Genomic DNA, 12,928 nt, shown 5'->3' on the forward strand with positions numbered 1-12,928 from the left:
GTAAAAAAATGTGCATTTATCTTTTTTTTTTCAAAGTATCCTCCAAAGCATTGCACCCATCTTCAGCAGATGGCGGGTGCAATGCAACATTCCTGTAGACTTTCAGGCTCACCAGCGCCCTCACAGATCATTCAGAACTACAAGCTGCCACAGTGGCTGATGGTACTTGCAGTCTATTCATTCACAGGAAACCGAAAGGTGAATGACGTGGCCGTGTGGGCATAGCCCTGGGACTGCACTGGTTTCAGATTGTAGGGAGGGGATCCCCCACCCGCTGTCCTGGTGGGGTAAGGGGGGGGGTGCATCTTGAACCCTAAATATAGGTGTAGCTTGTTCAGAAAGGTGCACTTAGCCTTTAAAGAGACTCTCTCAATGGGCAAAGGGGAAAAGCTGCAGATACACGCAGTGACCCGTAAATCTTATCCTGTTCCCAATCTGCATGTTTGAAATGCAGACACCTAGAGCGAACATGCATAACTGTAGGAGATTGTTGAGATTTGCCAAATAGAGACATGCATGTTTGCACCTCTGGGTGTCCTACTTCAAACCTACAGATTTATCCAAGACTGGACGATTTGGGGGCTGCTGCAAATACAATGCCTTGAAAAAGTATTTATACCCCTTGAAATTTCCACATTTTGTCACGTTACAACCAAAAATGTAAATGTACTTTCTCTAGCGCTCATCGACAGACGTAGTCCTCGGTGATACACCACCTTCGGGTTATGTTACCTCCGCAGGAGCAGGACTAGACAGGAAATTAAAAAGCTCTGGCCACACCCTAGGGGCAGTCCCAGAGGGTATATCCTCTCTCTCTCTGCCTCAGCAAATCAGTTATTTTCTGTCTAGTTAGGAGTAAGGACCTAGATACCTTGCTGGGATCTTAGGTCCTGGCAAGAATTTTTTTCTAAAAGGATTTTTAGACAGCTTTTTTTTTTTCTCCAGTGTTCCTGTGAGATCTTCAAGCAAGAAAGCTTAACTGGGCGACGGGCTGGATGTTGAGATCCGGTGGTCACCCCAGTTCAGCCTACGAGCGCGTGCAGGCCATAGCTCCACGCTGAGTCGGCCGCGACAAAGTCCCATTAAAAGGACTGAACCCGCGAGTTAAACGTCTCGCTGAAACGCCAAAGACCATGAGTCACGGCGTCCGTATCGGTCGACAGCCCTCCCGCCCCGGTGGAGAGGGGTACTGTCAGGAGTTGGTGCCCGCCTGGTTCCGGTATGGTGAGTAGTATGTTCCCCCTTTTTCCCTGACGGGGTTTGTGGTGAACGCGGGCCCCTCTCTGTATGGTAAGAAAGAGTCCTTTCTATCCTATAACATGTCACAAATCCTCCTACTTTGAGTGTGATTTTATGTGTGCAAAAAGCCAGGAGGCTTGGTTTGGGAGCTAACAATCTATTGTATACATGTTTTAAAGATGTAATCTGTGGCATTCTGGGAATCTTATGGGTTAAGTATAAGCTACCTACCAGTCAGAAGCCACGGACATGTAGACTGCCTTCCAAATCAGATCTCCAGCTATTAGCAGGCCTCCCGAACGGCCATGCGGTCCGCCAGGGCCGGTACCGCCAACCACGCCATATCCCCATGCAGAGAGAGTGTTGTGTGCCCTGCAGCACACCGCTAGTCAGCACAGGCCGCCGCCATTTTTTTTGCTGGATCGCACGAGCCGCCATTTTGGCGTAGCCTCGTGTCTCCAGCATGGGGGCGGCCATGTTTGAGGTGATCCTACACCTCGTGGAGCTTGGGGGAGGCGCCGGAAGGCGTGCAGAGGGGCGGAGCCGCCTCCCTTCTTCCTGGGCAGCCAGCCAAAAGACTTCCTGTTTGTCAGGACAGCGCTGTAAGCTGTTGCAGTTTAACTCTGAGCATCAAGTGGTGAGCCTGGGGGTCTATCTCTCTCTCTCTCTCTCGATCGATAGGGATCCCTAGCAGGTAACACTAAGGGGCTTTTTGTGGCGCTGGGGGTCAGAAAAAAAAAAAAAAAAAAAAGTTTTTTTCTTTTGATTTATATTATCCAGGAAGTAACTGGAGTTATCATGGACCCTGCCACACATATTCCCCCACCTGTTTCCCTCGAGGGGGCCTCGGGACCCGCCGGTGCACAGAGTATAGAATCATTTACAGCAATTTTGGAGTCTATGGTGGCTCGGGTGGAGGCGGCCTGTCAGGGACGGGGGTCAAGGAAGCGACCCCCGCCTACCCCTATACCATCTGACACCTCTGACTCAGATTCAGAGATGGTCACGGCAGTTGCAGGTTCCTCTGCAAGGGCTGTTATCCCAGGTAAAGCCCCCTCAGACAGTGAGGAGGACGCTTCTTCTCCTGCTATAATTCAGGAAGAAGCATTGGTGGACGCACTAGTTGTGGCAGTGCAAGAAACCTTAAAACTTGAGGCTTTACCGGCAGAGGCAACTGAAACAGAGAGGCCTTTCGGTACTAATAAGCCCATCAAGATGGCGAAGGTTTTTCCGGTACCTAAATGTTTTGGTAATCAGATTAAAGAAGAATGGGAGCATTCTAAACGTACCTTTACTATTTCCAAGCGTATTGCTAGACGCTATCCGTTGAGGAATCCATCATTAAGAAATGGACGGTACCACCAGTCGTGGATCCGCCTATTTCCAGGCTGAATAAAGCCACGGTTATTCCAGTGGAGGACACTTCGTCCTTTAAGGATCCGGTGGATCGAAAGATAGAAGCAGAGTCCCGCACTATCTTTTCTCTGATAGGGTCAGCTTTTAGACCAGTAATTGTTATTGGTCTAGTTTCCCAGACACTTACGGAATGGGCGGAAATGGTACGCCAAGATCTTAGGGGAAAAGATATTCCCCAGGAGACATCTGATTTGATGGAACAGATCATACAAGGGCTACGGTTTATCTGTGACGCAGCCTTGGACACAACTCCCTTATTAGGGCATGCATCTAAGTTAGCAGTAATCCTCAGACGTGTGCTGTGGTTAAAATGCTGGTCAGCTGACCTAGGTTCCAAGAAGACTTTGACCAATCTCCCTTTTCAGGGGAATCGTCTATTTGGGGCCAACCTAGATGAAATCATTAAGGATGCCACTGGGGGCAAGAGCACTTTCTTGCCACAGGCTGCAAAAGCTAAGGGACCTCGCAACAAGCGAGGACCTTTCTTTACCGCCCATAAAGGGCGCCCGGCTGGTACTAGCGGGAAAGGCAAGACTCCTCCAGGAGGATTCAAGAAGGGCTGGTCGGACAAGCAGAGGACCAACCCAGCCAAACCCGAAGCAAAGGAGTACACAGCCTGAAGGTGCGCCCCCACCCGGTTTCAGGGTGGGGGGACGTTTTCACCGGTATTCAGGACATCAGATCGAGCATCAACCACTACTACCGGTGCGATTCTTCCCTTCCAACATTTAAGTACCACAGGAAGCGGTAGTTACCGTTCCCTGAATAGATCTTTTCCTTTACCCTTTCCTAAGATTAGTCCCGATACCTCACAGGAATCGGATCTGGTTGACCAGATAGGCCAAGTAGCCTCTAGTCGGGTGACTTCGGTCCCTGAGGTTCAACCAGAAAAGATCACCCTTCCTGATAACTATCAGGTATCTGATAAATGTGTGGGAACAGAAAACGACCAGACTTTCTCGGATGGTCGGGGCCAGATAGCTCTAGGGACGCCTGGTTCAGATCCAATCAGCGCCAGTGGTCCTAGAAATTCTAGGCTGGCCTCCTCAAGCCGGCCTGGCCGACTTGGACATGCTAGTCGCAGACGTTCCGTGGGAACTTCGTCTCAGGGAGTGTCTGTGGTCTCTAGGACCAAGTTACCTTCGTGCTTTACAGTCGCTGGTTTTAATGGCCTGGCCATTGAGACCCAAGTACTGAAGGACAGAGGTTTGTCTACCTTTGTCATTCCTACCCTTATTAAAGCAAGGAAAGCGACTTCCAGCAAAGTCTATTATCACACATGGAAGACTTATATTGCGTGGTGCGAATCTTTAGGATTTCCTCCACGTACCTATTCGGTGTCTCGAATATTGGCCTTTTTGCAACAAGGGGTTGAGCAGAAGCTAGCCTTGAGCACCATCAAGGGTCAAGTTTCAGCATTAGCAATCTTCTTTCAGAAGCCGTTAGCTACCAAATCCTTGGTGCGGAATTTCATCCAGGGGGTGCGGCACCTGGCTCCTCCAGTCCGCGCGCCCTTACCGCCCTGGGATCTTAATTTGGTTTTGTCGGTTCTACAGAAACCTCCTTTTGAAAACATCAGGGAGATTCCCTTGCTTACTTTATCCCAGAAGGTGGCCTTCTTGGTGGCTATTACTTCTGCTCGCAGGGTGTCAGAACTGGCTGCATTATCATGCCAGTCACCATACCTAGTGATTCATAGGGATAAGGTAGTACTTCATCCTAAGCCATCTTTTCTTCCTAAGGTGGTTTCAGATTTTCATCTGAATGAAGATATTGTACTACCTTCCTTGTGTCCTCAGCCCAAGCATCATCGGGAACATGCGTTGCATTCCTTAGATGTGGTTCGGGCAATCAGGGTATACCTGAAAGCTACGGAATCATCCCGTAAGACGGATTCACTTTTTGTGATCACGGATGGCCCCAGAAAGGGTTTGCCTGCATCTGCCGCAACCATTGCCAAATGGATTAGACAGACGGTGGTACAGGCTTATTCTATTAAGGGTCAGAGTCCTCCGTTCCCTGTTAGGGCGCACTCCACTCGAGCGCTCAGTACTTCCTGGGCCTTTCGCCATCAGGCGTCAGTGGTCCAGGTATGTAAGGCGGCCACCTGGTCGTCGGTACATACCTTTACAAAATTCTATAAAATTGATGTGACGGCATCGGCGGATGCCTCATTTGGCCGCAAGGTTTTGCAGGCCGCAATTTGAGGAGACCGGTGGTCTACCTCGAGGGTTTTTTTCTGTTTGAAAATTTTTTTGTTGAGTCTCATCATTAAGGATGAGCATTGTAAACTTCTAGTTGGCACCGGTTGGGCCTTCTAGATTGGGATTTGATTTCCATTTTCCCACCCCTCAGTTGTGATACTGCTCTGGGACGTCCCGAAGGTGGTGTATCACCGAGGACTACGTCTGTCGATGAGCGCTAGAGAAAAATGGATTTTTGTAAAATCTTACCGTAAAATCCTTTTCTCTTAGCTCATCGACAGACGTAGTCCCCGCCCCTCTGTTTTGGAGTTGGGTTGGGTTAAATTCTCTAAGCACTGCTTTTTCACATAACTGATTTGCTGAGGCAGAGAGAGAGAGGATATACCCTCTGGGACTGCCCCTAGGGTGTGGCCAGAGCTTTTTAATTTCCTGTCTAGTCCTGCTCCTGCGGAGGTAACATAACCCGAAGGTGGTGTATCACCGAGGACTACGTCTGTCGATGAGCTAAGAGAAAAGGATTTTACGGTAAGATTTTACAAAAATCCATTTTTCTCTCTCGTTCATAGACGGACACAGCTCCTATCATTCTTGACCATTGCTTATACTGCCCCCTACAGGAGTATAACTAAACGTCAAAAATGACAGGAGCGGAGTCCGTCAATGAACATCAGAGAAATGGATTTTACGTCAAGTCAAAAATCCAATTTTGTTGTGGCTTGTGTGCTCAAGTGCACAGCGGCCATTTTGTGGTGGTTTGTCATTGAAAATAGCGGCGGCCAAGACTGTGGAGCTTTGTGGGCTGCGATTTTGGCGGTGGGAACCCCTGCTCATCCTCTGGATCTCTGTACTTCCTAATCGCTGCATGTGGAGTGCAGATTATCCTGGTGGCTGCGGGTGCCTGTTTCTGCTGGGTGGTGAGTCTGGTGGGGTTCTCTCCCTCTCTGCTGAGGCTCGCTTGGTGTTTTGTGCCTGGCGACCGGGTGGTGCTGCCAGCGTGGTGGGGCTGTCCCTTTGCAGTGTTTTACACATTTTGTGGGGTCTCATGGAGTCTTTGGAGCACATCTACCCACCTGATCCCCTCTCTGAGGCAGCTGGACCCTCCTGGTCCCAACCATCCATCGATGCACTGACTGCAGTCATGGAGGTGGTTTTTGGGCTAGCAAAAAGCGCCAGCCGCCTTCCCCTTCTTAATCTGTCTCATCAGATCCTGAATCAGATTTCGCCGCCGTGGACGTCCGTCACTCTGCTTGGGTCTGCGACCACGTGCCCAGAATCCTCAAATAATGAGGATGATTCCATCACGTACACTGTTGCAGACGTGGAGGATGATTCCTCCATGTCTGCAACAGTGTACGAAAAAGCGCTGGTGGAAGCACTGATTGTATCTGTGCGTGAGACCTTAAAAATGGAGGACGCAGCTGCGACTGAGGGGTAGGTTTCCTTTGGCACTCTTAAGCCATCCAGAGTAGTTAAGGCGTTCCCTTTCCTCGCCTATTTTGAAAGAATTGTCGCTAAAGAGTGGGGACGACCGAAGCATCCCCTTGGGGTTCCTAAGCGATTTTCTTGGTGATACCCTTATGAGGAGTCCCTTCTTGAGAACCACCAGTAGCTGACCCTATGGTTTCCAGATTGAACAAAGCAACCATGATTCCGATTTAAGAGTCCCTGGCCTTTAAGGGTCCAGCTGACAGGAAGGTGGACGCTGTGGCACGCAATATGTACACTCTATTATTCCCCATTGCCCTGGTGTCGCAAACTCTGACTGAGCTGGCTAAGCTTTTACGCCGTGACCTGGAGGGACAACAGCTCCCCCCTGCCTTTGCGGAGCTGACGGACCAACTGGTCCAGGGGCTGCAGTTTATCTGTGATTATTTTAACTTGAGAGTAGGTCATGACACAGTGGCTCTGAGGAAGAGGCTAAGCCTCGAAACGCGTCAGCCGTCATCTTATTGGATTATGGACTTTTATATGGACTATTCCTGACACTGGAGCAATCGAGCCTGTTATGATCATTTTTACATCTGTGTTTGTGAGTAGCCATTTTTTACATGTTGCATAAATAAAGCAAATTTTCGAGGATAATGCGCTAGGTCGATGCGCCCTTTCTTTGTTTCTTTTAGTTTATCTGTGATGCCTCTTTGGATGCGGCTCCCCTAGTGGCTCGGCTCTGTTTCGGCAGTGATCCTTTGGCATGTCTTTTGGCTCAAATGTTGTTCTGCGGACCAGACTTAAAAAAAAAAGGCCTTGACTGATCTTCCTTTTCAAGGAGATCGCTTGTTTGGAGTTTCCCTGGATGACATCATTAAAGGTTTCACAGGGGGAAAAGAGTACCTTTCTTCTGCAGGCTACTAAGAGCAAGGATCCTCGTCATAGACGCGGGCCCTCCTCGGCTCATAAGAAGTTTTTTCGTCCCTCAGGGTTGACTGACAAAGGGCTTAAAGCCTTTCAGGGCCTTCTCTGTAGGATCGAAATGAACCTAGTCTGGCAAACCAAGAACGGGCTTCCCCAGACCCGTGGACAAGGCTCCTTGAGCATGAAGGTGCACCCTTACCCGTATCAGGAGTGAGGGGACGTCTTCGCTGGTTTCCAGACCCGTGGACTTTCCTCGTACGAGACAAGTGGGTCCACAAAGTTATTTGGTCTGGTCACAAGATCGAGTTTCGCTCTTGTCCCCCCAGCTAGGTTCTTTCCTTCCAACTTGTGCCTGTCCCCAGACCACTTACAGGTTCAGTTTGGGGCAGTACAAGACCTGTTACTTCAAGGGGTGATTGTCCTCGTTCCTACTTTAGAACATTTTCAGGGTTTTTACTTAAACCTGTTTACAGTCCCCAGGAAGGAAGGCAAGGTTCGTCCAATCCTGGACTTCAAGGTGCGGAACTGCTTTGTGTGGGTGCAGAAGTTCAGGATAGAGTCCATTCGCACAGTGGTGGCATCCCTGCATCAAGGTGATTTTCTTGCCTCCTATCGACATCAAAGATGCTTACCTTCACATTCAAATATGTGCCGGTCACCAGCGCTGCTTCTGCTTTGCCGTGGGAGAGGAGCGTTATCACTTTGTGCAGTTACCCTTTGGTCTCGCCTCTGCTCCTCCGTTCTTAACAAAAGTGTTACAACGGGGATCGCGGTACTGGTCCTTTTGCGAGCGGAGTCTCCTACTGCTCTGGTGGAAAACCTGGAAATCGCCATACGAACTCTGAGGGAGTTCGGCTGGATTCTGGAATTTTCAGAAGTCTGCTCTAGTTCTGTCCACAAAGCTGGACTATCTGGGTCTGACTCTGGACTCAGCCATAGCGCTCGCTCCTTCCTCTGGAAAAGCTCCAGAAATTGAAGGCTGCAATTTGTCTCCTGCTGTCCAGCAGATGGCCATCCCTCCGGACTTGCATGTGGTTGCTGTGCCTGATGGTGTCTACCTACGAGGCGGTTCCGTTTGCACAGTTCCCTGCAAGGGGAGATTCTGGCCAAATGGGACAAAACTCCACAGTCTCTGGACAATCAGATCCAGCTGAGTCGGAGCATGAAGGAGTCCCTGATATGGTGGCTTTGTTCGGCGCTTCGGCTGAGCAAATCCTTCCTCCCTTTGACAGTGATCACCACGGATGCCAGCCTGTCTGGCTGGGGAGGTGTACTTGGCAAAAATTCTGCTTAGGGGGTCTGGGCACTGGAATAGTCCAGACTACCGATCAATGTCTTGGAACTCCAAGCGATCAGACTTTGTCTTTTACCATTGGACGGATCGTCTTCAGGGATGTCCAGTGTACATTCAATCGGACAATGCCATGGCTTATGTCAATCACCAGGGGGGCACAAGAAGTGTCCTGGCGGCTCTGGAGGTAGCGGACATTCTAAGGTGGGTAGAATGGTTTGTTCCAGTCCTCTCCGCCGTACACATTCCAGAGGTGGAAAACTGGCAGGCCGATTACTTCAGTTGGCAGGCGTTGGACCAAGATGAGTGGTCTCTTCATCCGGACGTGTTTCATCAGTTGTGTCTCTAGTGGGGCGTCCCTGAGGTGAATCTGTTAGCGTCTCGGCTCAACAGAAGGTGCAGAGGTTTATGGCTCAGTCACGGGATCCTCTGGCAGATGCCACAGACTCGCTGGTGGCCTAGTGGGATCAGTATTGTTTAATTTACGCCTTCCCTCCTCTCAAGCTTCTGCCAGGACTTCTATGCAGGATCGAGGCAGAAGGGATTCCGGTCATCTTAGTGTCGCCGGGCTTGGTACGCTGATCTGGTGCGGCTGGTCGCTGACGTTCCTTGGAGGCTTCCTCTCAGGGAGGATGTGCTATTCCAAGGACCAATATTCCATCCTGCTTTACATTTACAGGCTTTGGCAGCTTGGCTGTTTAATGCCAGGTGCTGATGGATAGAAGTTTGTGTCAGTGGTTCGAACGCTGTTAAAAGCTCATAAATCGACTTCTAGGAAGATCTACCATCGTATGTTCATCCTTGCTCTTTCTCGGAGGCTCGGATCTTGGCCTTCCTTCAACAGCTGGTTAAGCAGAAATTGGCCTTGAGTACTATCAACGGTCAGGTGCCGGCCTTAGCGGTCTTCTTTCAATGGCCATTGGCCACACACTCCCTGGTGGGTACTTTTCTTTAGTGAGTTAGACAATTTGCCCCTCCAGTGCGGTCTCCGTTGCTGCCTTGGGACCTCAATTTGGTGCTCTGTCCTTCAGAAGCCTCCTTTTCATAATCACGGGAGATTCCCCTGCTTACGCTGTCCCAGAAGGTAGCCTTTTTTGTGGCTATCATTTCTGCACGCAGGGTGTCAGAGTTGGCGTCGTTACCTGCCGTTCACCTTACTTGGTGGTTCACAGAGATAAGGTGGTTCTTAGTCCCTGTCTGTCTTTCCTTCCAAAGGTTGTCTCTGATTTTCATTTGAATGAAGACATTGTGTTGCCTTCCCTGTGCCCCAGGCCAAAACATCCGAAGGAAATTTCTTTGCAAGCCTTGGATGTGGTCTGGGCGTACCTTGCAGCTATGGAGTCTTTTTAGGATGTCACACTCAATATTTGTACTTACGGATGGGCCTCGGAAAGGGTCGTCCGCTTCCTCTGCGACCATTTCCAGATGGATCAGACATATGGTGATTCATGGGCCATCCGGCATCATTGACGCAGGTTTGCAAGGCGGCCACCTGGTCGTCCGGGGCACACTTTCACAAAGTTCTATAAAGTGTGTTGGCATCTGCAGATGCTTCCTTTGGCCGCAAGGTTTTGCAGGACCTGGTCCTCTTTGAAGGTGTATTGTTTTTATCAGGTGAGCTCCAGTTGCTTTGGTTGAGCTCCTTTTTACCTGCTTGACTATAGTTAGCCTTCAGAATTTCTATTTTGCTGTTCCCACCCCTCATGTTTAACACTGCTTTGGGATGTCCCAATGGTTAAGAAGATCAGGAGCTGTGTCTGTCAATGAACGAAAGAGAAAATGGTATTTTTGACTTACCGTAAAATACATTTCTCTGATGTTCATTGATGGACACAGCACCCACCCCTCTGTGGAGTTGTAATTCTTCTGACACTGCTTGTAACAAAACTGAGTACCTATAGCAGGGAGATGGAGTATACCCCCTGGGACTGCTCATAGATGTAGCCAAAGTTTTTTTCTTCCTAGTGTCCTACTCCTGTGGGGGGCAGTATAACCCAATTGTTAAGAAGATCAGGAGCTGTGTCTGTCAATGAACATCAGATAAATTGATTTTTTCGCTAAGTCAAAATCCCATTTTTCCTTCCACTTTACAATTATGTGCCACTTTGTGTTGGTCTATCTACAGGGGTCTTCAAACTATGGCCCTCCAGTTCAGGAATTACAATTCCCATCATGCCTCTTCATGTCTGTGAATCTCAGAGTTTTACAATGCCTCATGGGATGTGTAGTTCCGCAACAGCTGGAGGGCTTTAGTTTGAGGACACATGGTCTATCACTTAAAATCCCAATAAAATATATTTTATGTTTTTTGTCATAACATGACAAAATGTGGAAAGGGGTATGAATACTTTTTCAAGGCACTGTATCTGCCCTTTAAACCTGCAGCAATTTGTCTCCTCCCAGCGTTGCCTCACTCAATTCCAACCCTACAATTTTGACAGGTTTTTCAATCAGTCACATTTGTGCAGCTGCTGGACAAAGCAACAGGTTCACCTAAATACTATAATTATGTGTTTGATATGTTTTTTTCTTTCCAGCCCAAGGCTCATCAGCTAGCGATAAAGACTTTCACAAGCCCCACTCAGTGTTCCCACTGTACGTCACTTATGGTCGGGCTAGTACGGCAAGGCTACTCCTGCGAAGGTTTGTATTTTCATCATCGAAATAAATATAATTATGGACATTTCAGAAGTGTCACTATGTCTGTGATAGGTTAGAAATGATTGCTAGTATTGCTCTGCGCTTGCATATGTTTTGATCTTTAGGTTTATTTGGATCTGTAATTACGTTCCTTCTTTGTTATTAAAGAGGAGGTTGCTGCTTCACTTCCCCTGTCCTTAACATGCAGCCTCTACTGCAAAGCATAGCCAAGTGGTCTAACCTTGCAGCCTAGTTAAAGTATATGTGAACCTTTGCCCTGTAAAACAACCCATTCAGATTAAAAAAGAAATGAAATTGTGTGAATTAAAAAAATAAACATACCTACCTGCTGCAGCATTAGTCCAGTGCTGCAAGCTGTTCCCCCTCCAGCTCGAAGCCCAAGAACTGAGCAGTCACGTGACCGCAAATCGCTCAGTTCTCTGGTTTACTCTGAGCAGAGAGCGATGACTGTCGGTCACCACTATGTGTTCTGCCCATCCAGCACTCACCGGAAAGGAGGGAGCGGCTGGCTCAGGCTTTCAGTGGCTTGCTGACTGTAAAGCATCTGGTCGATCCTGGCATTGGGGTTTATTTACTAAAGCTGGAGAGTGCAAAATCTAAGGGCTCTTTCACACGGTCCGCTCCGTAGGCGGATCCGTGTTGCTCAGCGGGGATCGATCCGCGATCCCCGCTGAGCCGGCGGATGACAGCTCCGTCTCCGCTTGCAGAGCGGAGAGGGAGGTGTCACAGCCCCCGCTGCCCTCTATGGGGGATTGGATGAGAGCGGACCGCCTGTCCGCTCTCATCTGATCCGATCACTGAACGGATGGAAAAATAGGGTTTCCATCCGTCCAGATTTCACGGACAGGATCGGATACGGATGGCAGCGGGTGTCAGCGGAGGTGTCTCCGCTGACACCCGCTGCCCCATAGAGCTGCATGGAGGATCCGATCAGATCCGCCTAAAAAACTGACAGGCGGATCTGATCGGACCGCCCGTGTGAAAGATCCCTAAAGCAGCTGTGCAAAAAAAAAAAAAAATCAGCTTCCAGGTTTTTTTTTGTCAAAGCTTAATTGAACAATTTGAAGTTAGAAGCTGATTGGCTACCATTAACAGCTGCACCAGATTTTGCACTCCCCAGTTTTAGTAAATCACCCCCATCGTTGGGATTCCTCCTGAGTCTGGAGTGGCTCTGTGACGTCATCTGACAGCGGGCTTTAGCCCACTGTTTGCTGAATCTGGGTCACAGTAGAGCAGAAATAAGTGCACCCATGTGACCCACATGAGAAGTATTGCAAAAAGAGCTTTGGCCATACTTCTCCCCGAACTCAGGCCTCCAGCTCTACAAGAAAAAAGTGCTCAGTACTGGTTCTCTTGTTATATATGGTGAGAATGCAGCCTGTAGAGGGGAGATTCCTACAGATGTGGATTCAATTTAATGTTTTTTTTTTGTTTTTTTTTTATATACAGTTTGTCCCTTTTCTTGTCACGTGTCATGTAAAGACAGTTCTCCTCAAGTGTGTCCAATCCCAGCAGAACAGTCCAAGAGACCACTTGGAGTGGATGTACAGCGTGGTATTGGGACGGCTTACAAGGGCTATGTCAGGGTAAGCAACCTCAAGGGGTGTGATATACACACTATTTTAATAAATGCCCAGTGGATTTATTATGTAATAAAAACCTTGATCTCTTAAATGTGTGTGTTTGTAAATATTATATAGAACACATGCACAACTGTAACATTTGTTATGTGATCGCTGCTCTTGCAATGCGGCTGACCTTAAGT

General features: G+C 48.7%; 1 protein-coding gene across 4 annotated transcripts in view; it reads left to right on the forward strand.

The window, feature by feature from the left end:
* The window catches only part of CDC42BPB (CDC42 binding protein kinase beta), a 264,686-nt gene that overhangs the window by 211,533 nt on the left and 40,225 nt on the right, over positions 1–12,928 (forward strand). For all 4 annotated transcript variants that reach the window (XM_082242642.1, XM_082242643.1, XM_082242644.1 and 1 more), the window contains 2 exons: positions 11,040–11,145; positions 12,613–12,749. In XM_082242642.1, coding sequence (XP_082098768.1) covers positions 11,040–11,145; positions 12,613–12,749 — 243 coding nt within the window. The remainder of the gene's footprint in view (positions 1–11,039; positions 11,146–12,612; positions 12,750–12,928) is intronic.

Source organism: Pelophylax lessonae (assembly GCF_965119305.1).
Source record: "Pelophylax lessonae genome assembly, chromosome: 13".
Classification (NCBI taxonomy): domain Eukaryota; kingdom Metazoa; phylum Chordata; class Amphibia; order Anura; family Ranidae; genus Pelophylax; species Pelophylax lessonae.